The sequence below is a fragment of the Peromyscus eremicus genome, chromosome 4, assembly GCF_949786415.1.
Source record: "Peromyscus eremicus chromosome 4, PerEre_H2_v1, whole genome shotgun sequence".
Taxonomy (NCBI): domain Eukaryota; kingdom Metazoa; phylum Chordata; class Mammalia; order Rodentia; family Cricetidae; genus Peromyscus; species Peromyscus eremicus.
The window spans coordinates 127,037,746-127,065,107 of NC_081419.1; the positions used below are offsets into that span (position 1 = coordinate 127,037,746).

A 27,362-nucleotide genomic window follows, 5' to 3' on the forward strand; every position below is an offset into this window, starting at 1 on the left:
TGGACGGATTCACCTGCTACTTAAATGCCCTACATCTCTCTCTCGTCACTCTGGAGGCAGGTGCAGGAGACCCACGAGTTCTGGGTGGCCAGAGCTGAGACCCAGGTAAGGTTCTTGTACCCCAACTCTCAAGGCAAGGAGAGTATCTAGGTGAGGAAGGACTGAGTATTGGGGTCCATCCTGCCTCTGTCACTGACCTCCCAGGCCACCCTGAGGCCTCAGAGGGGTGACCCTCACCTTTTTTATACCACGCCTATCAAAGCAGCTGACACCATAGTTGAGGGAGACAAAATCTGGTTAGCTCAAGACTCTTGTATCCATCTCACTCATCACTGTGCATGTATTTCCAGGGCACAGACACATATTTCCCTGAAATTGCTGGCACCTAATATTGTTGGGACTAAGTTTCTTTCTCTGACAGTCAAAAGCAATGATCTCCCATAAGTGACTAAAAGCCAGACTAACTCCGTTGAACAGACCAAAGACAGAGTTCTTCTGGCAAGGAGGGGCCAAAGCCTGGTGTGAGCCAAATGCCAGCACAGGGCCTGACACTTGGCATCCTTGGCATCACTGTCATTGTTCAGTGGGTCCAGTGGGAACAGGGCTGCTGCTTCTTGCTACTTCAATACAAGTACCGGAAGCTCAAAGTCCTTTGCAGAACTGAGCTCAGGCTTGAGCAGTGGGTGGAGAAAGCTGAGTCAGGAGCCAAGAGCTGATGATGGGGCGATTACTAAGTTGGGTCTTTAACAACAGTAATAACTGCATGAGCTCCATTTGTCTGTCCAATTAATAGGAGGGATCATTTCCATTTACTTCATCTACAGGGTCCTTCAGAGGGGACTGAAATGCCATCAGTTACACAGCTGCTGTGCTCCTACATATGCATCCATTTGTGAAATGCAACTCTACTCGAGAGTAAAATAAGGACAAAATATGTCTTTGAGCTAACGAGATGCAGTAATGAAAACCATGATGGTGTGGTAGAGGTGACCAACCTCCTTTCCTTCAAGAGGCCATGAGTGACCCAGTCTCTTCCCTTCCTCCCTCCTTTCCTCCCTCCCTTCGTTCCTTTTTTCTCGTCATTCTATGTATTGAAAGTCCATGAATACTGCAAATAATGAGCATTTGTTGGCTACTTTGTGTATACTTAACTGACATGCTTTTCATTCCATAAATACTGATGCCATGAATACTGCAAATAATGAGCATTTGTTGGCTACTTTGTGTATACTTAACTGACATGCTTTTCATTTCATAAACTTTTGCAGAATTCTTGAACAAAGTTTAGTCATAAGGTTCTATATACTTTTAGTAAAATATACATATGATATTGATTGTATTAAAAATTTCTGAGTAAGTTCTTACAAGGTTGTTGTTTGAAATACTAGCATAAACAGACACTTAAGTGGCTCCTGACTTTGTTAAGACTTGATTTCCTGAGCAGTTCAAAGGTTGATGAAGTGAGAAAAAAAACACAATTATCTTGATAAAGCATAAACCTTTGTCCTCTAAGTCATTTTTTCCCAAATGTTACTAAGAGCAAAGCAATATTCTTGAGAACACTTTGTTACTTTAGACACAGATAATTATCTACCCCAGGTTTGCACCAGTGCATTGAATCTTAACCTTAGAAAACTTAAATTCATTTTGAAATAAATACCTTTATAACAATTGAATTTAGAATTTTATTACATACTTTATTCTTTATAGTTTTCTCATAAACACACCTTAATTCTTCATATTTTCTAAATATATTAGTTATATTTTTGAATTTTTATTTTATGTCATGTGTATGGGTGTTTTATCTCTGTGTGTTTATATGTACCACACATGAATAGTGCTCACAGAGGCCAGCAAAGGGTGTTAGATCCCCTGAAACTGGAGTTACAGATGGTTGGAAGCCACCATGTGGGTGCTGGGAATCAAACCCTGGCCCTGTGGAAGAGCAGCCAGTGCTCTTAACACTGAGCCATTTCACCAGCTCTGCTAATTAGTATTTACCTCAATAATCTTAGTCTTAGGGAAGACCTAGAAATAAAGCAATTTTAGAACTCATTTCTCTATGCATTATTAATTTATAAAAACACACTTGTTAATAATCCCAAATACACTACAAAGCAGAGATGAACCCAGATGAAATTTATGATGGAATGGGATATGTTAAGGCCACCCATCTACACAGGCAAGCTTGAAGATGCCTGTTGTAAATCTTTAAGTAATCAACAACTTGGCTTTAAAATGATCAGTTTTATTCTTTATCCTTTAACTCCATACTAACAGAGAAATCCCTGAAGAGTGAGGCTCTGGTTAAGACCTTGAGTAACAGGCAGACTCAGAAGTGAGAGGGGATGGACAAAAATGTAGAGGAAACAGCCTCTATGTATTAACGTTATGAGGAAGACACAAAACCATGTCCAAAATATTTATGTTATTAACATGCTTTAATTAATCATGACAAGAATAAGTTGAAAATATGTAAAACCCATATGTTTGCTACTCAGTTATTTTAAAGAATTCTATGAGGAGGGGAAGATTACCACCATGTTCTCTTGGGTCAGATACTCATCTTGTTGGAAAGACTTGATTCTAGTGAAGTGTTTTAGATCATTGATATGTGATAGAACATCTTTCCTGAAGTGTCACAAATGGGTCAGCTAGCACCTCTTTGGAGTCACAGTCTGTGCTCCAAGCCAGGTTTGGCCACTTGATCTTAGTAGGACAGTTAAAAGAGCCAGACATTCTACAGGGCACAGAGAGAAGTGACTGAGAGACTCTAGGCCTGTAGGCTGAAAAATGGATGCCCCAAAATTGCAGAAGAACTTTGGGTAACTGTCCAGGTAGCCAGCTGTCTCTGTCATTCTAGATTTTTGAAAGTTACTTACAATGCTCTTCCTGTTCACTTAGGTAATAGTATATCCTTCTGAAGTCTTTGATGTAGTTGAAGAATAGATAGTTACAATTATAGTTTTCCTTAGTCATGATAAAAGATAAATTAGATATGAAAATATAGACTCACAAATATAGGATATATGATAGAATATTTTCTTTAATTTTGCCAAATATAAATAGACTAAATATTGTAACTGAATTTTTGCTTGATAACTGTTTTGTTACATATAATGTTACTATGTTAAAGTTAAAACCTTCCTTTTTGATTAGACAGAAAAGGGGAAGTGCTGTGAAATGTCATTCTGTATGCTGTGAATGTGTGTTGCTCTGATTGGTTGATAAATAAAGCTATTTGGCCAATGGTGAGGCAGAATAAGGTTAGGTGAGACACTTCAACTAGAGAGAGAGAGAAAAAAAAGACAGATCTGAGAGACGCTGCTATCTGCAACCAGAAGAAGCAAGATGTAACATACTGGTAAGCCACAAGCCATGTGGCAAAGTGTAGATTATAGAAATGGGTTAATTTAAGATGTAAGAGCTAGCTAGTGAGAAGCCTGAGCCATTAGGCCATATGGTTTAAAAATAATATAAGCCTCTGTGTGTTCATTTGGGTCTGAGCGGCTGTGGGACCACGGGGCCATGGGAGCCTGGTGGGACTAGAGAAAACTACAGGCTAGTTTCATTATTTTGCTGTGTTAAAAAACTGTGATCACAGCAGCTTAGGAAGAAAGGGATTTATTTGGCTTATACTGCCAGCTCACAATACATCACTGAGGGAAGTCTGGGCAAGAAGTACTAATGGAGCAATACTGTTGGCTGGCTGCTTACTAACTTCCTTATATAGCCTAGGGCCACCTGCCCAGGGATGATGCCAACCAGAGTGGACTAGGCCTCCTGCATCAATTGATAATCAAGACAACTCCCCCATCGACATGCCCACAGGCTAACCTGGTAAAGACAATTACTCAATTTAGGCTTTACTCCCCAGGTGATTCTAGACTACGTCAAGTTGACAATTAATGCTAACTGTAATGTGAAGCATGAGGCAAGGGGTATGCACAATTGAGCAGGCCTGTTCAAGATGTAGTCTGGTTGACCATTGTCTCAGATCTGGTTCTGACAGTTGATCTGGTCAAAGTTGGTCTGCCACCACGTGAAGTGATCAGACTAGTTCTCACAAGATGATAATTTCTGCTCTGTATCTTTATGGATAATTGCCCTTACCTGGCAGGTGGGCATTTCCCTAAGACTTTTCTCTTAATACAAATTAACTCATGAGCCCAAGTGAGTGATGAAGTATTTTAGCAAAATCAGTGTCTAAGTGCCTGTTACAGAGGCCACCACGGCACCAAATATGTCCTCCTGGCCAGCTCTTGCTCTGCTGTGCCCACTCGCCTAGTCTGTAAGAGAAACTAATGGGATACTTGTCATGCCCTTGTCCCTCAGCTTCCTTGACATTTTAGGATGGAGGAGCTCCACAACCCACTCTTCCCAGCATTTGCTATCATCCCAACCAAAGCCACATATATAGGACCTTCTGAGTAGTGCCAGATGCATGCTTAATCCCACTGTTCCATGCCCATCATCCTCCTGCCCAGGTGGGTGAACTCTGCTCTATTTCTTCACCCTCCAGGCTCACTGAGGCTACCTCCTCCTCCATCTGGTGCAGTCCCTGAGAGGTAGGCTTAATAGGTGGCAGTTCAAGAATAGATGAGTGTAAGACATGTGTGTCTTACAAAGTATTTTAACTAATTTTTAAATCTTGAACAAATTGCCAGCATACTAAAATCAAGAGCTCCAGTCCCTTCTCTTGTTCTGAGAGCTATAACCTAGACCTTGCTTCAGAGGTTGCAAACACACAGGTGACCAAATCAACCTTGTCAAAAGGACCTGACATTTAGGTAGACATTTATTTGTATTAGCATATAAGCTCCTGCTTCTCCTGAAAGTACAAAGTGAGAGCATAATGGCTCCTTTTCCCACCAAGCAATAGAAGGGGTATGCCCTAATACTCTCTTTCCTTCATGTGGGTGGCTTGCCATCTCCTTATGACACTTGACCATTTAATGCCATCATGGCCAAGACTCTTTCCTCATGGCCTATACTTCCTCACAATATGGAGTTTGAAGGGAAGCAGGGAGGGAGAGGAAAAAGGAAAGACAGAGAGATCAGAAGCCACGTCATTTTGATGGCATAGCCACAGAATCACAATGTTATTTATGTGTGCTCCATTCTTTGAGGCAATCAACAATCACCACCCCTCTAGACTTAGGAGTAGGGAACATAGCACCTGCCTGTTGGAGGAAGAAGCATCAGTGATGTAAACACACACAGAGAAGGAGAAAATGACTACTATATGACTGTCTCTGAAAAGCTCAACCTACCTCAGCATCCCTCCCTCATCCTCTGGCCTAAGAAACTAAGAATGAATTCACACAATAACATCTCTTATGTCGTAGCTCTGTCATTAGCCACTGAGGGACCCTGGCCAGACCACTTTGCTTTCATTTCATCTTATGGTTATTAGAAGGATTTAATTCTGCTAAGCAGTGAATAAAAAGAATTTAGCATGGGAACTAGTGTAGATTAAGTCCTCAGTAAATGGTAGCATCTGTGCCCATCCACGTCTGCCAATTCACCTGTTATAACATAGTTGGGTTGTAGGCTCAGCCTACCTGGATTTGGATTTTTACTCTACCACTCACAAGCTGTATGATGTTGGGCAGGCCACTTTACCTCCCATACTTCATTTCTTCCCTGAATTCTGTCTTCAAAGAACTTGATATTAATGGTCACATAACAAAAGTTGAAGGAAAAAAATTCCCCAGTTTTAACTACTTATGCAGAGGAGCTCACTGCCTGATGGAGCCTCCCTCCATACCCAGTGCCAGGAAATTTCATGGATAGAAAGTAAGAAGTTGCTCCTTTTACAAACAGGGAAACATAGGTTTGGCTCATCCATGTAGAGAGTGATAGTGAGAATCGCACAAGACCCCAGGACTCTGGGGTCACACAGATCAGTGTTACCCAACTCATCAACTGTTGTCTCCACAGGTGCTTGCAATGAACACGAGACTCTTGTGGACATTTCTCTTCCTTGGCTGCCTGCTTAACAAGAGCTATGTTTCATCAGAAGATTCTAGCCATGGGTCAGGTGGGCCACCCTATCCTTCTTGGAAGTTCTGTCCAAGGAAACCTCCAAAGAGACAAGCTGTCATCTCTCCTTATATCTGACCTATCAGAATAACAAGATCTGTCAGTATCTCTGCAAGCTTCTGGAGATGTCTGTCTCTTTCAGGCCACATATTTTCATCCAGATCACCTATTTAATGTGAACTACTTTCTTCCCATTATTGACTGTCTTAACATAGTCTTCCATTTTTAGACCCACTTCCCAGGTATGTCTTTCTAACCTTCAACTCTAATGATCTAAGTCTCATTCAACTTTGCCCTGAAGAGCAAAAGCCTCAGCTCTGGCAGCCCCAATATTGAGGTTCAGCCACCGGCCACAATATGCTCATTAAAGACGTGAATAATGGTGAGCAAGGCAGAGAGAAGAGATTTAACTGACACATTTCAAAAGGAACAGATAAAGGGGTATAGTGACCCCCAAAGTTCATCTTTAGGGCTCCAACTTTAGAGTTCAGTAGAGTAAGACTGGGGCAAGAGGCAAGAGGTATGCATGATGAAGACTCAGGGTCAAGTCTACTTGGTCTACTTGTGGTCTACTTGGTCGTTGTCTCTATCCTGGTTCTGCAGGGTGTTCTGAAGTTGTTATTGGTGTCATCCCTCAAGGATATTCATCTGGTTCAAATGAGACATCACTTCTGCTCTGGGGTGTGGCCCCCCACTCTTAGACAGTTATTCTCATCTGTAGGGAGTCTGTCTTTTGAGGTTTGCTCTTCCTCAAATCTAAGATGTCTGCCAGTTTAAGACAAGGACCAATTCCTGTGCCTTCAACCTTTCAAGGGAAAGAGATAAGTTAAGAGGACAGATAACTTACATGTCCAGAAAGCAGGAGTCTGAGCCAAACTCAAAGCCCAGATGCCAGGCCAGGCTTCTAGCTTGTGGGCTCAAGTGAGGCATCTATTCTTTTTAACAAGAGCAGTCCCTAAGTGCCTGTTACAAGTACACAGGCAAGAGCTCAAGCAACTGCTTGGGGAGCACACACTAAACTTACAGGGACCAGCCCTTTACAAACAACTCCTTCCTCCTGGGTCTACAGCCTCGCCCCCTTATCTCTGAAGAGTTCTCACCTGGAGTCACACTCCTGTGACAGATTTTTGTCCTAGGCCTAATTTTGATGTAAAGAACAGAAACTTCATCTGCCAAAAGGAAAATATATAGTTAGGAAAAATATTGATAAAAGGGGAAAAGAGCTATCTCTAAGTTCAGATGTTCCCTGGGCCTCCTAGGGTGCTAAAGCCAAATTCTAGAAGTAGGAGGATATAGCTCAGTTCTAGAAATGAGTACTTGCCCAATGTTCACAAAGCCTTAGGTTTCATCCCCAGCACTTAACTAAAAGAATAAAGTGTGTGTGTGTGTGTGTGTGTGTGTGTGTGTGTGTGTGTGTGTGTATGTATGTATGTATGTGTGTGTGTGTTTGTGTGGGTAAATCGTAAATCAAGATCAGAGAAGCTGTGAGCAACCAAAGCAGTTCCTTTCTCTTTTCACCATAGATGACCCAGTGTGGTCCTCATGTATCTGACTTTTCATTGCTTCCTGAGCTCAGGTGCAAGACTGAACCTTGGTTTTCCATTTGTAAGAAACCTGGTTCCATGGTATGGCCACAGCTGGCCCTGGGTTGAACACTTAATTTCCTGGCTCCAATGGGAGCTTGTGCCCCAGGACTTAACTATATGTCTCTGTCTCAGCAGATGTTAAAAATGGAGATGATGATGGGTTGGATACAGAACTTCTGAATGGTAATGAAGGTGAATACACTCATATGGAAGATGATAGTGAAAAACTGGCTTCTATGACTGTTACTTCATCTATAAAGATCTCTGAAGTCGATCAGGACAGTGTAGATAAACTTGATCAACCCAAGATGGATGCTTCAGACTCCCTGGACACAAGTGGCACCACCAGCCAAGTATCCTCTGGGCAACTGGGTCAAAAAAGTATAAGCAGTCCTGGCCACTATGGCCACAAGTGCTAAAGAGAGTCCAGCCCTTCAGTGGTGGGTAACATGAGCTTTACAGGCAGTGGTTACCTTTATGATGCTCATTTAAGAAGTGCTTCCAGTCTGCGGTGGCAGCTCTGGTCCATCTGGGGCTGAATCATCTGGTGTCCCAGGTCAAACTGGAGTAGGGTCAACAAATGGTCATCCTGGGACTGGGTCATCTGGTGCTATAGATCAGTCTGAGCAGTTTTAACAAATGGCCTAACTGGTCATAGGTCATTCTGATTGCTGTGGTAAAGGTGATGTTGGATCAGTTTTCTGGAAGGTTTGGTCAGTCTGGAGCAGGACCAATAAATGTCTACTGTGGCTTTAGGTCATCTAATGGTTTGGATGGAGAGTCAAGTGATGGTCAGTTTGGAGCTGGGTTTTTTGGGGATTTAGTAAATTTGCAACAGGATTAGTGAGAGGTCTACCCGAGGTTTAGTTCATCCGATGGCCATGACCAGTCTTTTTTGTTTTGTTTTTTTGAGACAGGGATTCTCTGTGTAGTTTCAGTGCCTGTCCTGGATCTCGCTCTGTAGACCAGGCTGGGCTCAAACTCACAGAGATCCACCTGGCTCTGCCTCCCGAGTGCTGGGATTAAAGGCATGCAACACCACCACCTGGCGGCCATGACCAATCTTGACCATAACCATTCAGTAGTAATTGTTAGTTTAGGTTTAGGGTTATCTTTTGGCTCTGGTCCCTCTGGCTCTAGGTTACATAATGATTATGTGAAATCTAAGGCAAAGCCATCCTTGTGTTAGAAATTAAAGCAGGCTAATTGAAAGGTGCTGACAGGAAGATGCCTTTAAATGATTTTTATAAGGAGAGTTGCAGGCTCATCACCATAGGCAGCCATAATAAGGCTCTGATGTGGGAAAACATTTTGGAGATATCATTATGGCCATAACCAGCCATAATTTGGCCTTGAAGGGAGAGAGGGCCTTTCCTTAAAAACGATAAGACAAAAGTGTTTTCTGACTCATATATTTCCAGGAGTGGGTGGGCAAATTCCATACCGTGTGACCTAGCCTGGTCTATCTATGTTCCAGAGTCTGGAAGATATTGATAAAAGTAAAGTTACAATTCAAGATTGTCTTTGGTCTAGATATCAGGGGGTGTGGGTGGCCTCACAGCTGTGGGAGGAAGAGAACTGAATGTGTGAGAGGTTCAGTATGCTCTCTTATGACCTCTGTCTGGAGAGAGCTGTAACCTACCACCTTAGATCAAGGCTTGGTGTCCCTAACTGCCATGATCTCACTGGGGAAGTATCACCTGAAGGTCTTGTTCATATGGGGATTCCAGTGGATTATGGGGCTGCCTCCATCAGTTCATCACAATTCATGTGATGGTACCATAAGAGAGCTGGCAACCTTAACGAACAACTGTCAACACCTGTTCTCAACCAGGACATCCTGAGCCAGGAAGGGCTTCTGAGCCCTATTATCCTCAGCAACCAGAATCTAGCCACGGAGAGAGAAGAGCTACAGATGCTTCTCCTGGGTGGCAGTCTATCATTTGGTATCAGAAATGACCTCCTGGAGGCAGCAGGGACCAAGGCTGTGGAAGGCCTGATCTGCAAGGGCTCCCTGGGTGGCCTTTGTGGCCATGGGAGTCTCTCTGGCATGAATGATGTTCTGAAGAACATGAGTTCTGGGCAACTCAATAGTTGGTGAGTTTGAGTTCTTTATTAATAAAACAATTCTATAAAGCATTGATCAGAGAAGGTTCCAGGTACCTGAAAGACATTGGTCTGACTCTCTTTAAAAAGTTGGCACTGAGAAGTCACCACCTCCTCTTCCAAAGCCTCAATCACAGCCTAGTGTTTCTCTAACATAGTCTATCCCTTAGATTTATGTGGGCTTCTCTGAGCTCCACTATATTATAAGTTATACCAGGAAAGCATATTGCAGATGCTCTGACCACTTACCCCTTAGTTATCATCTATCCCCCAGTGAGTAAAAGAACCCTTTTGTTCCAAGCTAATCACATAGTTACCAGATGAAGCTTTCAATATGATATCTGCATTTTCACTTACCATCTTAATCAACTGCAAAGTCAGTTACTAGCTTATGCTTTCCTGGTCTAGGATTTGTAGAAATGGGACTCCGAATAGAAATCAAGGTTAGGGAGGGACAGGCATGGGACATAGGGAAGGGGAGCCACTACTGAGTGGAGAGCCAAGGAGACCAGGAAATTGACTTTTTCACGTTGCCACACTCTTCCTCTTCTGTAGGCTTAATGTCACCCGCTTTGATATTGTCCGGTTGTCATGGAATGTCTTTGCCTCATCTCGTCTTGAACTTAAACTTCAGACCAAGTTGACTATCAACTTTTCAGGGTGAGCAGTATGAGGAATGTTATGGTTTGAATCTGAACTGTCCTCTGTGGGTTCATTCTTTGAACTCTGGTGCTGTTTTGGGGTGCTGTGGGGCCTTTAGGAGGTAGAGCCTTGGATGGCTGAAGTGTCACTCGAAGCAAGCCTTGGAAGATCATAGCCTGTCCTCGAGCTCCAGCTGCCTCAGCTTCCTTCTCTTCCATGATGTAAGCAGGTGTCCTCCACCATATGATCCGATTGCCATGCCTTCCCTAGCAGAAGAATGGACATGTCTCTGAAATTGTGAGGTCTAAATAACCATTTATTTCTGTTGGGCACTTGATTATAGTGGTGCAAAATAACTAATATTGTGAGAGAAGCAAGTGGAGGAAATTCCTAGAGATAGATAGTGAGTGGTTTTATTGGTGGTGAGTGGTTTCCTTTCTTTCAACAGACAGGATGGCTTTGGTTTTTCTTAGCATTTTCCCAAGATCTTGATACTGTCTGAATAAGGACACAGTTTCCTAGGATGGCAGTGATGGCAGGACAGGAATGGAAGTCAAGCTTTTTGCTTTTCCACCACATTCTGAGGCTGTGTTGAAACAAACTTGGGGAGAACATTAAAATGCAAAAAAACCCCTTCAATCCAGAGAGGCTTCAATACAACAGAGAGGCAGTGGCCTTTAAGATCTCAGCTGGTGTCTTTTCAGTTCTTCTACCACAACCCTTCTGAAAGGTAATAAATGCTCCATGCTACATGTACACTGTGGTACTTGTGAGCTATCTTGTGGCTGAACACCAGGATTGTTCACCACACCACTCTTTTAAATAACTCTGTGATTGATACAAGGAATGAATCTGCCAATTCTCTGATTACTAGAAAATCTCATGAGCATAATTCATAGCTTGTCATTTATTTGTTTGTCTGTTTGTTTGCTTGCTGGGTGTTGAACCCAGGACCTCACACGTATCAGGCAGGCATTCAATTGCTCAGCAAACCACCACCCTGTAATTTATAGCCTTTGATAAACATGTCAAAAGTATCTTACAGAGACCTGGCAATGGTGGTAAGACCTAACATTCTTGAGTACTTCAGAGTCCAGGTTCCGGGCAGCAATTCCTTTGAGTGCCCTTCTCAATCCTTACTGTAGGCTTCTAAGGGAGGGAGCTATTACATTCATTTTATCAAACATTCAACAGAACCTCAGAGAAATTCAATCAGATTACACATGAAGACAGGGAGAGAGCTCAGTTAGAAAAGTGCCCGTGACAAGCTTGCTGACATAAATTCAGATCTGGTTCATGATCTGTGCCTGTCACCCAAGTGCTGGTAAGTACAGAGATAGAGGGATCCCTGAAGCTTATTGGCTGGTGGGCCTATCCAAATAGATGAGCTTCAGGCACATACCATCACACATACATACACATCATCACACACATACACCATCACACATACACACATCATTACACATGCACACACATCATTACACACAGATATCTCTCTCTCTCTCTCTCTCTCTCTCTCTCTCTCTCTCTCTCAAACACACACACACACACACACACACACACATTGTGCGTGGGTGGTTGTGAGTATACATATAACTCCAGGAGGAGATGTGCATATAATCTGCACAGTATTAATGTGCAACAATACTGGTGATGTGCATGAGTTCAGCAGAGCTCCAGGTGGACAGGGCTGGGGCAGCCTTTCACTACCACTTTTTATCTTTGAGTCTTGAGCTATGAATGAGCATTACCTATCCCAATAAACTATTTTATTGACTTTATATATACATATAATAAAACAAATTAGAAGTATATATAGGAAAACAGGAATGCCTTTTGAAGTATATGTATCAGTTACCTATGAGTTTTGTAACTCTGGGGAAAGATATCCTGACTACTTGGGAAGTCAGGCAACACCTTGAGCTGCTAAGACTGCTCTGACAGCTAGAGCTGGGATGAGATAGCTCAGCCCAACTTAGAGCTATCCCAGATACCTTGAGCTGCTTAGGACAGCTCTTCCCTGAGAAGTGAAGGTATTCTGACTACTTGGGAGAGTCAGGCCTGGAGCTGCTAGGACAGCTTAGTATGGGGAGGGTATCCTGACCATTCAGGAGTCAGGCTATACCTGGTGTGGTGGGGCATGGTTTCCCCACAGGATATAGCAATCCTGCTCCTCTCCTGGAGAGCCACTACAGATGAACTTTGCTCAGTCCCCACTTAAGGGGGCTTCCTAGCAGAGCTCTGCTTCTTCTCTGGACTAAGATGTTGCTTCTTTTGCTTCACTCTGCAAAAAGGAGAAACCACTGCAGAAATGTAGAAATCTCCTCTGGCTCTGGAGAAAAGTTGTTACTTTTTTAGCTCCCCCTTGCTCGGTCCACTGAGGGACGTCTCAGCAAGGTTCTTTTCTGTGCCAGTGAATGAAGATCTTTACACTCAAAACTCTTTTGAGAAAGAGATTTATTTGGGAAGGAAGAGTCCAGGAGAGTAGCTGCCTCTACCAGGGTGGAGAGAACAGCCCACAATTGACCAGGCAGGGTGGTTTATAAAGGACGTCTTGGGGGCAGAGTCAACCAGGGATTGGTTTTTTTTTTTTTTCTGCCCAGGGATTGGTCAGTTTTGTGGGCTAGGGGCAGAGATGGCCCTGATTTCAGGGCCAAACTGTTTCTTTCACTGGCCTTTCTTGGCTTTTTGATACTAATTCTAAGGCCAGGGAATATTTCCTTTACTGACTCTGGTTCTAGGGACCAATAATGTTTCTTGGGTACTGGTTTCAGAGTCAGGGCATATTTCCTTGGTTCTGGGTTTGGGAATAAAGCGTTCCTTTCTCTGGCTCAGGTCCCAAGCCCAGGCTGTGTTTCTTTCCCTGGTTCTGGGCTCCAGGGCCAGGGTGCTACTTTCCTGCTCTGTGATTGGTTGGTTTCACAGGTCAGTTGGCCAGGAGCAGAGATGGTTATGATCTGAGCCAAACTGTGTTTCTTTCACTGGCCTTTCTTGGCTTTTTGACACTAATTCTAAAGCCAGGGAATATTTCTTTTACTGACTCTGATTCTAGGGACCAGTAGTGTTTCTTTGGTATTGGTTTCAGAGTCAGGGCATATTTCCTTGGTTCTGGGTTTGGTGATAAATTGTTCCTTTCTCTGGCTTAGGTCCTAAATCCAGGCTGTGTTTCTTTCCCTGGTTCTGGACTCCAGGACCAGGGTGCTACTTTCCTGCTCTGTGATTGGTTGGTTTTACAGGTCAGTTGGCCGGGGCAGAGATCGCTCTGATCTCACTGAGTTTCTTTAGCCAGTCCCCTTTCCCTACATTACCTCTCACCCACAAGTACCTATACCTGTTTGCAAGTTACAAGTTACAGTGAAACCTTTGGAGTGTTCCCAGACATGCATGCAGCATCTAACAGCCCTCTCTCATGCACCCAGGATGCTCTCATTTCTCAGTGGCTCTACAGTGGATGTGGACATTGTGATCCCCTTGGATTTGCACCAGACTGAGCCTGGCCAAATCTCATTTTCTGTGAAGAGCTGCCAGGCAATATTCAGTGGGATCCAAGTGAATACAGGGTAGGTACAAACCCAGGAAAACTGGGCACCACCCAACAGGGCATGGTGTGGGATGGTGCTATGCACAGAATAGTTACCAATCTCCCTGGGATCTGACAAAGATGTCGGCAAACTATGCCACTAGTGTTCTCTATTTTTAATGCCCTCCTTCCAGTCAAGCTTCTGTCTCAAGGAACTTGGAATCACAAGTAGAAGGGGATGCCTTTGGGCCAGAAGCACCCACTTACGAAGAATATTGGCTGCTCCTTTTTCCAAGCTCTCATGGAGAGATCTTGGGTAGGAGCTTTGTAACATCACTTTTCATGCTAGCCTGCCATCTCCTGATGTGCCTGTATAAGCTCTTTAGGGAAGAAATTGCCTTATATTCATCATTCATTTATCCAGCACATATTAAGCTAATAGATACTGTTCCTGGAGATACACTGGGGAACAAGTCCATGGGAGATATGTGAGTGAAAATGAAGAGGAAATGAATGGAAAGCTGGTTGGATGAGAAGTGGATGGATAGATGGATGGATGGATGGATGCATGGATGGAAGGAAGATAAGTGAGTGCAAACATGTACGGATGGATGGGCATGGATTCAGGGATGGATTACAGAAAGAGTAGAAAAATAGCATATTAAAAAGGCATTAATGGTCTACCTGAGAGGTCTAAGCTAGGTTCACTGGGCAGGTCTGAAAAATGCATACTTAATTAATTTAACACAGTGGTTCCCAATCTTCCTAATGCTTTGACCTTTTAATACAGTTTCTCAAGTTGTGGTGACCTCTAGCCATAAAATTATTTTCATTACTACTTCACTACTATAATTTTGCTACTGTTATGAATCATAATGTAAATATCTGATATGCAGGATATCTGATATGTGACTCCTGTGAAAGGGTAGTTCAACCACCAAAGGGGTCACAGCACACAGATTGAGAACCACTGATTTGACAACAGAGACATAATCATTATTCAGATTGTATAGCAGAGTACTTCAAAGCCCTTAGTGATAATGATCATTGCTAATGATTCCTTTTCCCCTCCTCAGCATGTTCTCCACAACGATGGAATCGATGATGAAATGGTCCTTGAACATTTCCTTGCCCAACATAGTAAGTCTGATAACGCGGCCCTGACAGATCCTGAACATGAGCTGTGAGGTAGGCTCTGTAGCTGGCGGTGAGAGGGGACCAGCCCATTTCAGTAGAGGATAGCTTCATCCCTGAGCTGTGCAGAATCTCTTTCTGGCCCTTTGTCAAGGCCCCTACTTCTGAAGAAGGGATAGAGAAAAAGACAGTGGTTGAGGGATGACTGTAGCAGGCAGCTTAGGCCTGTGTCAGAGGGAGATTGTGACGGGCTTATGGTAGACTTTCTCCATCTTATGTGAAAGTCTTGTCCTACAAATCATCTTAGATTACAAAGGATTCAGCATGTATATACTGGTCAGGTAGATACAAGTACCCTCTTAGCAAGGCCTCTGATTCTTTGTGTTGCAGTTGTGCCCAGTGGTCAGATTCTGGTTCTACATCATCAACCAACAGTTGACCATTCTGAAAAGTAAGTAAAGCTGTTGCCTGCACATTGCTTTGTTGTATCAACTGCTGCAGTAGCCACCGTACCTACTCCTATACAGCTACCAGAGAGACCTTTCTAAGTCACAACTCAGAGCCCCCATTTCCTGGGGTATCAACTGCAGACCTCAGGGCATGTTGCCAAGGTCTTTCCCGAAGCTAAGTCTCCAGTGTTCTCTCATTTTCCTTTCCTAAGCCACCTCCATATACTTCACAAGGTTTGGGGACATAATGGCTAAGCTCTGCAGGACTTCCCCCTCCAGCTATCTATGCCAGAAATATCCCTTCATCCGCCACTGTAATCACCATGTTTGGTCCATCTCAAAGCCTTTGAAACTTTCTCCCAGTAGAGCTCCCTCCTCAGGAACCCTACAGCCTTTGGGTGCACCCCATCACCACTCAGTGAATTGTGTGAAATGTCTACTTCCTGGCTGTCTCTTCAGTAGCCTGGAGCTCCTTGAGGGGGACTCAGTTGCATTTCCCTTTCCATTTGTCTCACAGTCCAGATTGGGTACAGAGTAGACCTTTTCCCAAAAAAACTCTACTGGTGTGTGAAGTGGAAAGGAAAGGAGGGGATGTGGTAGACATGAGTGAGTGGGAAAGCAGAAATGTGGAATGAGAGCTAGGAAACAGTGGGAAGACAATGGAGGAGTGATGGCCACTTAGGAGGACAGGGTGGGGTTGAGGTGGATAGTGGAAGGCAGAAGGAATGATAAAGGGATATGAAAGATAGACAAATGGGAATGGAAGGAGAAAGGAAACACATATAAAAGAATTTGAGGAAAGGAGGAAGGAAGGCTTGATGGACAAAGAGTGATGGTGTTGCAGTGTGCATGTGTGATATATCGATGATGAATAAGTGATGAATGGAAAGAAGGGTCTGTTAGCAGATGTGTAGGAAGACAAGAAGAGGTGAGATGGACTGTGGCCAAGTCAAGGGAAAAAAGTAAGCTACTGAGATGGATAAAGGGGGAAGGAAAATGGGCAGATGAATGGAAAGAGGAGTAGAAGGGAGATGGCAAGTTCTGTAAGATGGAAGGAAGGAGTCTGGTGGGCCTGGAAAAGGAGAGGTCTACTTTGTAGGAGAGGTGGGTTGCCATTACCAGGCTGAGAGCACCCACGACCCTTCCTGGATGATGGTGGGGTTCTGGGTCCTCAGTGTGTACTCAACAGTCGGGGAATCATCTCTCTTCTAGACACACCTGCTTGTGACAGGCATGAACAAGAGAGTTTTATGAGCCTCTGTTTCCATCAGTTGAATGTCTCCCATCTTCTATGTTCTTTCTATTGTTTCCTGTCTCTTTCTCCCCATCAGATATTGCCTCACTCGGGATGTTGGGGGACAACAACTTGCCCAGTACCCCACAGCCCATTTTGTTCCAACGGTCTTATCACATGGACTTTAAGGTATGAACAGCAAACTCCTCTTGAGGACTCAGAGGAGCCAGGGCTCTGCACTTGAGGTCTTCTTGGCTGGGATATGTATTCAAGCTGTACCACCAAGAGAGCCAGAATGAGCTTTGATTTTGAATGACTGTGTAGCCACAAGCACCATGCCCTCACCTCTGAACCCCAGTTTTCTTGTGTCAAGTAGGGGTGATTTTCATAGCCACACACAGTTATCACTGCACGTCTCTTCCAGGATACATGTGTTCCTATGACCTGGAGTTGGTGTCTTCTATTAAAGGGGATAGCAGAGTGTAACTGGCAAGTTTTACAATGTCTTATTGGTCCATTAAGTAATGCATACTTGAATTGATGGTGTTCAGTACTGTGAATACGATTAGGTGAGGAAGGGCCTGGCACACATGAGAAGAGTAGGGACTCAAAAAACCATTGGCTTATTCTGTTTTGCTCTTGATTTAAAAAGACTTAAACAACCAATCAAGTTTATTGCTTAGCATCTTCATACACAGAGCCTTCAGAGTGCTGGGGCAGTCATCCTGGTGGCCTTGGCTATATCCTCCCACCCTAGCTTATTCCAGGCTGGGACATGGCCGGGAGCTTGGGGCAGTTCCTGGATCCTTTCACAAGGTGGAATCTTGGGATCAGCAGTCCACTGCCTGTCAGCCCTCAGCTGTCCAAGGGCAGAGTCTGAATTCTGGAATTTAGGAACAGTGTTGTGACAGTTTAGTGTTTGACCTGGGCAAAGCCATTCCCATCTCCAAGCCACCTTTTCTTGTCTGTTATCCTCATGTTGCAAAGTTGGTGTCAGGTTTACATGGAGCCTGACACACAATAGGTATACACGTAGTGAGTTTTTTTTTTTTTTTTTTTTTTTTTTTTTTTTAAATTTTGTTTTCTTTTTCCAGGACAAAAATTTCCCAGCCTCTTTCATCAACTGGCTGGTTAAAGGTAAGTTTTCTTTCTCACATCCATCTCAGAATCCTCCAATCCTACCTTCCTATTCAGTGTTGGACATCCTATGGGAAGGATACTGAAAACAGATATAAAATCATGGAGCCATAGAACCAATGCCTGGATCAACCTTACTGAAGCTGGGTTCCTGGAAAGTCAACTCTACAGTATTACAGTGGGGTTCCTGAGATAGCCCATTCTAGAAGGGTTAGGTTATAAGTGGGTCTCTAGGACAGTTCACTGATCTATGTTAAAAAGAAATTCTTAGAGTTGTCCAGTCCTAGGTAGTTTGTGCCTTGAGCAAAGTTTCTGAGTTATCTTATACTTCAGGCATTAAGGTTTCTATGATTGTAGGATATCCTCCACAGTGACCAATGTTACACTGAGGTTCCTGAGATAGCCCACTCTACAGCAATTATAATTACAGTGACATTCCTATTCACGGTGATTCTTGTTATATAGGGATTCCTGAAGTAGTTTTTTTCCATAGTGGTAAGTGCTAGAATGTAGTTTCTGGGATAGTTCACTTCACGGAACAGAAAGAACCTGAGCTGGGCATTAGGGATAGGCTTAAATCCCAGTTCAGCCAATATGTTAGTTACTTTTCTTAATGCTGTGACACCTGAGAAGAAGCAACTAAAGGAAGGAAGGGTTTATTTTAATTTAATGGTTTGAGGGTACCATCCATTATGGTGGGGGAAGGCACGCAGCAAGATCATGGGGTCACATGTGTCTGTAAGCAGGAAGCATAGGAGAATGCTAGTGTTCTCTTACTTTGTCCTGAAGAAGTCTTGAATCATAGCCTGTGGAATGATGCATGACACACTCAGGGTGGGTCTTCATATCTCCATTAACTCAACATATAAACTACCTACTCAATAGGCCCAGAGGTGGCTCTAGACTCTGTCATGTTGATGATCGGTATTAATCATCACAGCTACCAACTCCCTGTGTCCCTCCTATGCGTTCCATTCTCCCTCTCTCTGGCCCTCTGTTTCCATCTGTTCAGAACCCTCAGTCTCTGACAATTTTTATCTAATTGAGAGTATTGGGACATGGAGAGGGGAACAAGATCAGAGAGCAGAGAAGTCTCCACAAAAATCCAAGCTGTGATAAGTCTTCCTAATGGTGACTAGTGTCCTCTAAGGGCTGAAGTCCCTTACTTATGTCTTCTCATCTCTTTGGTGTGAGGTGCAGATGCTCAGTGACCCCCATTGCCTGTAGGATGTTGATGGGACCAAGCAGGATGATCATAAGGATGCTAAAACAACTGAGTGTCTCCATGGAACTCTCTGACCCCAGCTTGGGTGGCTCTGGCCTTGATCTCCTCTCCAGTGTTTATCCACAGCCACCCCCAGCGGTCCTTTCTCTAGAGCATGGGTTTTCACTCACCGAAGCTGACCAGTGAAAAGCATCCACAGACTATGTCAGCATGGGGCTGCTTCAGGAAGACCCATCTGTAAGAACCAACCAAAGGCATGTGCTTGAGAAGGGATAGGATAGTGAATGGCCTTTCAGTTCAGACAGTGGGCAGGGTTTACACTTCTGGCAACTACTGGGACCATCTGAAACTGATGCTGGATCCATCAAGGCAAGTGGCATTCCAGTAGGATTTGTCAACCAAGAGGTGCGCCCCATGTCTGAAACAGATGCTAGGGGAAATGCCACACGGAGCCCTGACACTGAACCCCAATTAGCTGTGCCTCTGCACATATTTCTCTTGTGTGAGAAATATGCTCCCAAGCCATTTTCTCTGCATGTAAGGTTCACTTTGGGGTCTGCCTGGGGACAAGTAGAAGGCCAAGATAATGTGCGTGTCTTAGTCATTCTTCCTATTGTTGTGATAAAACATCCTGACAAATGTAAATTAAGGGAGAAAGGTCTTGTTGAGGCTCAAACATAGCAATGATCTTCTATCATGATGGGAAGTCATAGAAGCAGCAGCCTGTCACATTGCATCCACTCTCAAGAAGCAGGGTGGTGAATACATGCTGGTGCTTGGCTAGCCTTTTTTTTTTGTAGCCCAGGGAATGGTACCACCCATAGTATGTGTGTGTGTTGGGTCCTCTCATCTCAGTTAACAATCAAGACAACCCCTACAGGCATGACTAGACTGGGTATCGTAAATTCTGCTGAGTTGACAGTTAACACTATTGGAACACTTTTTGTATTCCAGGAGGTTGAAAGGCCTGACTTTAGAGGTTGAAGAGGCCTTCATGAACAGGCCTATGGTTCTATACTGTTGAAGCCCGAGAATAAGGATAGCACCTGCCTCACTGGGTGACTATGAAAATATGCAGGACAAATCTAAGTTCAGAACTTGGGCAGTGCAGCAAACTGCCTCTAGAGCCAGATTGTCTAACCCACCAGGAAGGGAAGGGCTAGAGGAAAGATGAGAGAGGGGAGCCTCAGAGGCTGAGAGGGGAGGCCTCAGAGGCTAAGATGGGGAGCCTTGGGGCTGTGAGACCATGCACCTTTCTCCTACCCTTAATGACAGGCCCTGAATGAGCAGAGACTGGACAGTTTGTGCATTTGGGCTGCCTTTTTTCCTGACCAGGAAGAAAGAGTGCCTGACTCAGGCAAGGCACCAAGCCTGTGCTGGACTGGCCAGGGCTGGTCAGTTCCCAGATAGGCCACTAGGGGGAAGCCATGATACTGCTAATATGTTTCTCAGTTTATAACCAAATCTGTGGGCTGGAGTCAGAATTCCTAGTTTTCAATCCCAGTTCTTCAGAGAGTAGAATATTTAACCTCACTGTGCTTCATTGTCTCCACTAAGGACTAATAACAGAAGTAATTCATTCACTTTTACTCTCTCCAGCCAGATCATTTTTTATTAGCATATATTGATTGTAAAAAGTGGAGGTTTCATAATGGCATCCCCATTCAGGTGCTTTGACCATATTACCCTCCACCACTACCATCACCACCACCACCACCACCACCACTACCACCACCACCATCACCACCACACACACACACACACACACACACACACACACACACACACTGTCCTTTCCTTCACCCGCCACCAGCCCCTTTCCATTTTTATTTTTGCATCATACACATGGACACACACACACACACACACACACACACACACATTTTCGAACAGATTAAATATTATTAAGAATAATTTATCATGGGATAACAGAAAATTTTAAAGTGTTTGCGTAGCAAGGGAAGAGATCACCAGAGTGAAGAGACAACAGACAGGATGGGAGAGAATCTCTGCCAGCTCTGCCTCCAACAGAGGATTCATGTCGAGCACTAGAAAGAACTAAAAAATTAATCCCCCCCCCTCGAAAATTTTCAATCACTAAATGAAAATGATCGAATGAGAAGTTCTCTAAAGAAGAAACACAGAGGGGCTCCTTTAGGGCAGACTTGGTACCTTTCTATAGAGTGGCTGCTGAGAAGACTCCTGTACTCAGCTGAGAAAAGTGACCACGTTAGTTGAATGGCATGGGGCAGATGGTTCAGTGGGGCCCTGGAAGATTGAGAGGAATGGTTCACTTAGCAAATTGATGGGAGACAGGGATTGCCAACAAGGCTGATAAGTTTCCAATTTGATGGGCAGCCTGATAGTGAGACGGACACACCTGTACAGTTGGAAGTGAAAGAGGAGGAGGAGGAGGAGGAGGAGGAGGAGGAGGAGGAGGAGGAGGAGGAGGAGGAGGAGGAGGATAATGACGATGACAAGGCCTGCAGTAAGCAGGAGGTGTCTGCTAACAATCGAAACTACTACCTCATTCCAATACATTCTCAATTAGAAATGATGGTCAGCTCTACACTGTCACCACTACAGGACAATTTCTTTCCCTGTCTTACTGTTTTTTCCTACTTCCCTCCCCTTTGATTGGACAGAAAGTAACTGATCTTTGTACACAATCATATTGTTCTTAAAAAAAAAAAACTAAACTAAATGGCCAGTCTTCTGTTTCTGTTGACATTAAATGAAATGTAATGGATAAGTTCTGGTTCTGAGAACCAGAATTAGTAATTAGTGGCACACCCCTTCAGCTTGTAGCCTTTAGATTCCAATAAGTTGTTTTGTTCTCATTGTCTCAACAATAGCAAGACCCAACAGCATAATAACCCTTGCATACTTTGATTGAAGAACTTTAGTGTGTTTTATTTAATACTGTAAAAGGACAATTTTATAGCTTTTGTTGTACACAGCTGTACAACACAATACCACCACACACAGCTGTTACATGTGGGGCAATGCATCTTTAAGTAGGGGTAAAGTACTCTATAAAAAATAAGTCTTGGATAGTTTTCCCTTCAGATCAAGTGTCTTGTTTAAATAATTTTTATTTTGTTTAAAATGGAGGAAAAAATTAGTACAATAGCCAACAAATATTTGGAGGAAAATGTTTAGTATACTTAGCTGTCAGAGAAATATTCAAATCAAAACTACACCAAGGCTGCAACACATTCCAGTCAGGTGGCTATAGAAATGTAATGAAAGGGGAACTCTCCCTCCTTATATATGTGCAGCCACCATGGAAATCAGTATGAAGGGTCCTCAGAAAGCTGAAGACAGAGCTGGGCAGTGGTGACATACACCTTTAATCCCAGCACTGGGGAGGCAGAGGCAGGTGGATCTCTGAGTTTGAGGCCAGCCTGGTCTACAGAGTAAGTTTCAGGACAGCCAGGGCAACACAGAGAAACCCTGTCTTGAAAAACCACCAAACCAAAATAAAAAACTGAAGATAGGACTTCCGTATGACCCATCTGTTCACTCCTAGATACATACCTGGAGGAAGCTAAGCCAGCACACCTCACAGATACCTGGTCAGCCATATCCATTGCTACACTATTCACAACAGCCAGGATGTGGAACTAGCCTGGGTGTCCATAATAGATGAATGATAATTATCCTTTGATCTGAATAAAATTCTGTTGTGTATATGTCCCATATTTTGTTTATTCATTTTTCTTTATCAGGTGTCCATCCAGGAGTACATGATAGTTCTATATTTGGTCTCTGAAGACACTCTACAGTGATTCCCTTAGTTTACACTCCCACCAGCTGTACTTCTCTCCCTACCCACATCCTTGTTGACATTGTTTTCTTGATAACATCCTTCCTGACTGAGGTGGGATGTAACCTTAGTGTAAGGAAGTATAACTTCTTTTCCAAGTATTTCTTGGTCATTTGTGTTGCTCCTTTTGAAAACTGTCTGTTCCTGACATGTGCTCTTGTATTGATTATATGTTGTTTCTTTGGTCCTTCAGTTCTTGTGCATTCTAAATGTTGACCCCCTGTCAAAAACTCTCTCCCATTCTGTGGGCTGTCCCCTCACTCTGGTGACTATTTCCTTTGTGCTGCAGAAACTTTTGACTTCATGGAATCCCATGTGACAGTTTCCACTCTTGTGCCCTGAGCTACTGGAATGGTTTCCAGAGAGTCCTGGCCCATGCCTATATCTTCCTCTGGCAGTTTCAGAGTTTCATGTCTTACATTTAAATCTTTGATCCACTTTGGACAGATTTTGGGTGGGAGATAAGGATCTAGTTCATTCCTCTACATGTGGATACCTAATTTACTCAGCATCATTTGTTAAGGATTTTTAATTTTAATTTTTTATTTTACTTATTTTTAAATAATGTGTTGTCAAGCATTAGGTGATTGTAGCAGTGTGGGTTTGTTTCTTTGTCATCTATTCTATCCAAGTGGTCTACATTTCTGGTTTTATGTCTGTATCATGATGTTTTTGTTACTATGGTTCTATCCTGTAGTTTGAGGTCAGGTACTGTGATACCTCCAGCTTTTTTACTAAGGATTGCTTTGACCGTGAGTCATTTTATTCTGTGCTTAGAGATGCCCCAGCAGGTAGCTGTTACTATTTTAGATTACAAATCTGGAAACTAAGGCTCAGAGAGATTAACTGTTCTGTTATTTCCACACAGACAAAAGGAAGGATAACTGAGGGTCAAGCCCGGGTCTTCTTCAGAAGGCAGAAGCTGGAGGAAGCGTGAAGGATGCCCTGTGGTGTCCTAGTAGAGTGTGTAATCCAAAGTTTTATCCTCTCCCACCGGTACCCAGATAACCAGTCAGAGGCTTTAGCTTCGGTTCCCCCACAGTACCTCAATGGCTTGGGTATAAAGTGGGACTCCTTTATCATTCCCTGACTCTCTAACTCTGCCCCAAGGAAAATGCACTGTGGCAGCCCAGAGACCACACCTTGCACCAAAGGGGCAACCTAAGTCTCTGGAGTCTCTCCACCTGCACAAAGCAGCCAAAGCTAATCTTTTGAGGATAGCAGAGCCATGCTTGGTCAGCAGACGACAACACTGGTTTTTCCAAACTTCTCTTGTCAGCGCTCTCTTTGTAAGTGACTGCAGACACCCTGCTGGCCTGAAGGAGACTCCTGAAGCCAGACAACTGGGCGAGGACAGAGAAGGGGCAAGTGGAGTCAGCCCAGACATGAAGGCTCAAGTGGAAGGCAAGGCCTGCGCATAGCCAGCACCCAGGGATCTTCCAGGAGAGGCTCCTGGGAACCCCTCTACCATGACATGTTTTCTTCCTGCAGGTCACACTTGATGAGACTTTGCTCAGGCGAATCTGTCATGGTGTCCTGCACATTTTAATAAAGTGTCACGCTGTGAACAGAAAGTCAAACAAAGCAAGTCCGGTCCCCTGTGTACTGCTGCTAAGAATATAGCAGAAATAGACTCAAGTGTCTCTCAGTTCAGGAAGAATAAAGGTCACCCTGGACTTGTGCCCTCCAGCTTCCTCCTATCTCTGTCCCCAGTTCAGCCAAGCTCCCTGCTAAGCCTTGACCACCCATACAAACTACAGCTTTGGGCAGAGGCCCCGAGGTGGGGAGAGACTAGTGGTACAGGAGAAAAATGCTCATTTTGGGCACATCTACTTCTTCACCTGTGGTTCCCATTGTCACTCCCGCAGACAGGCCCAGTGAGTCTTCTATGGACAGCACATAGAGGGAGGCAGTAGATGGGAATACCCACACCCTGGCTATTTTACCCCTCGCTCTGTTCTCTGCTAGTTATTCACTCCTCTGCCCCCCTGCCACAGATTTCTCTGCAGGAACAGTTTCTTCATATTGAACCACAAGTGTTTTTGTCACCCTGGCTGCTATGTTTAGTTTATAGTTCAGCATGCCACTCTTATAGGGATGGTGGGAATGAGTTATAGAAGGCTAGAAGGGATACCAGATGAGAGATGTCTGCTTTCTGCTGTGGTCACTAAGTTACTGGTGGCCATCTCTGCCATCCCCTTGGGCAAAATCAGCTCAAAGTCAGGGCAGAAGAAACCAGAGCCCAGTCACAGAGAAAACAAGGGCCTGAAGATTTTCACTGAGTGCCTGGAACCCATAATATTTCATGAACCCTCTTTAGTCCTTAAGTCATTTGAGGTTGTATCTTCTACTTTACAAGTAACCCAAGGAGCCTGACAAATGCAAACACATTCCAGTTCATTCTGCATAAGTTGTAGTAGGAAATGAGAGAGGAGTGACAGGCAGAGGTGGGCGTGTGTGTGTGTGTGTGTGTGTGTGTGTGTGTGTGTGTGTGTATAGCAGAGAGTTAGGTGGCTACAGATGAGGTACTCTAAAGGACAGAGAGGATTTGCAGGTGTGACATGTAACATCCTTAGGTCTTGCTCTGGTGCTGGGAGGAACTGATGCAGAAAGAGTGAGAGGCCATTTTCTGGAGACTGTCACTGTGGAGAAGGTCTTCAAACTTGTTCCCTCCTCCATGAGAAGGGATTGCCAGGGTGCCTGCTGCCTGCCTCTCTGAGGACGAACACATGCTCTCTGTAGATGGAACAGAAACCTTGGGATGGATGAATGAAGGTTCACAGGAGGGAAGGTTCTGGGTCTCATCTCCAGCTCCCATCAATCCAGTCAGCTCATTCAGCTTATTTAGCAGCTTTCTCTTTCCACCTTTACCAAGTGTGGTGTTTATTGGGTCTTACCAGCCCCAGGCTGATGGCTATGGACATAAAAGGCAGAATGAAGGTCCTCAGCCTGAAGGAGTCTCAGGATGGCAGAAGAGAGAGACCAGCATACATTCCTTCAACCAACTATGTCTTGAAAAAGAAATATATTTGTAGGCAGAGCTTTTCATTGGGATGGTGATTAGCTCTGTTCCTCCAGCCACTTTCCAAATAACCACTCAGAGATGTATTATTAATTATAAATGCTTTGCCAATAGCTCAGGCTTTTTACTAGTTAACTCTTACAACTTAAATTAACCCATTTATATTAATCTATATTCTGCCACATGGCATTACCTGTCTTTCGTCTTACACTTCCTGTTTCCTTTCTATGTCTGGCTGGTGAATCCTCTGATTCTGCCCTTCTTCTTTCAGGCATTCTCTCTGTCCTGAAAATCCTGCCTAGCCATTGGCCAATCAGTTTCTTATTAACAATGAGAGCAACACAATTTCACAGATTATTCCAACAGCATTTCCCCCTTTTTGTCTAAATAAAAATGAAGGTCTTAACTTTAACATAGTAAAATTACACACAACAAAAACAATTATCAAGTAAGAATTATAGTTACAATATCCAGTCCATTTGTATTTGGCAATTTAAAGAAAATATTCTATTATTTATTTTATCTTTATGAGTCTAAAGTTTTATACCTAATTTACCTTTTTATCATAACTACAGAAAACTTTCAGTCTAATTATTTAGTCTTTAACTTCATTAAAGACCCCAGAAGGGTATAATGTTACCTAATGACAGGGATGTCTGGCTGCCTGGACAGTCACTTGAGGTTCTTCTGTAACATTGGGGCACCTACTTTGGCCTATAGGCCTAGTATATATGACAGACATTTTTGAGAAGAAGGGAATTTTGAGGGACTGTCCTCCCTTGTCTTGGCAAAGTTTGACAGTCACTTTCTTTTGCTGGTCCAGTTTGTATAGTATATTGTCAGCAATTGATGCAAGAGCAGTTTCTTTGCCAAAATGGCTAGCCTTTGCCATAAAGATAGCAAACTCCATATGGAATTTCTTTGATGCTCATCATCTTCTTTTGAAGCAAATTGGTGCTGTCAGGAGCAGACATGTCTCACTGTCATGAAAAGCCTTACGTTATTAAACATATTAATGCCATATTCTGTCAGTCTTTGAAGTGTTTGAAGACTATCATCTATCTATCTATCTATCTATCTACCTATCTATCTATCTATCTATCCATCTATCTATTTATCTATCATCTATCTATCTATCTATCTATCTATCTATCTATCTATCTATCTAAATATATCTGTTTAACCTTGAAAACACACCTAATATGACTACAAGCTTATTATAGGTGACTGACTACTAACTATATTTCTTAATTATATATTACATTTTTAAATGAGCTGCATAAGCACAATACCCAAACAAGAGTAGAAACATACATACAGTATAACAAAATTAGCTTTATACCAAAATCCATACCAATGTAAAATTTTTTTAGACTAATAATTGTTTTTTGGATTAAAGTAGATTCATTAATCTACCCTTTTATTTCATCATT

General features: G+C 43.4%; 1 protein-coding gene across 1 annotated transcript; it reads left to right on the forward strand.

The window, feature by feature from the left end:
• The first annotated feature begins 6,402 nt into the window (after positions 1 to 6,402).
• Positions 6,403 to 24,328, forward strand: LOC131907902 (uncharacterized). Its single transcript, XM_059258964.1, has 10 exons — positions 6,403 to 6,427; positions 7,767 to 7,984; positions 9,418 to 9,728; positions 10,293 to 10,397; positions 13,799 to 13,939; positions 14,976 to 15,039; positions 15,424 to 15,484; positions 16,814 to 16,905; positions 17,811 to 17,853; positions 24,018 to 24,328. Exons 1-10 carry the CDS (start codon positions 6,403 to 6,405, stop codon positions 24,326 to 24,328), a joined length of 1,371 nt encoding a protein of 456 aa, XP_059114947.1.
• Positions 24,329 to 27,362: the final 3,034 nt, after the last annotated feature.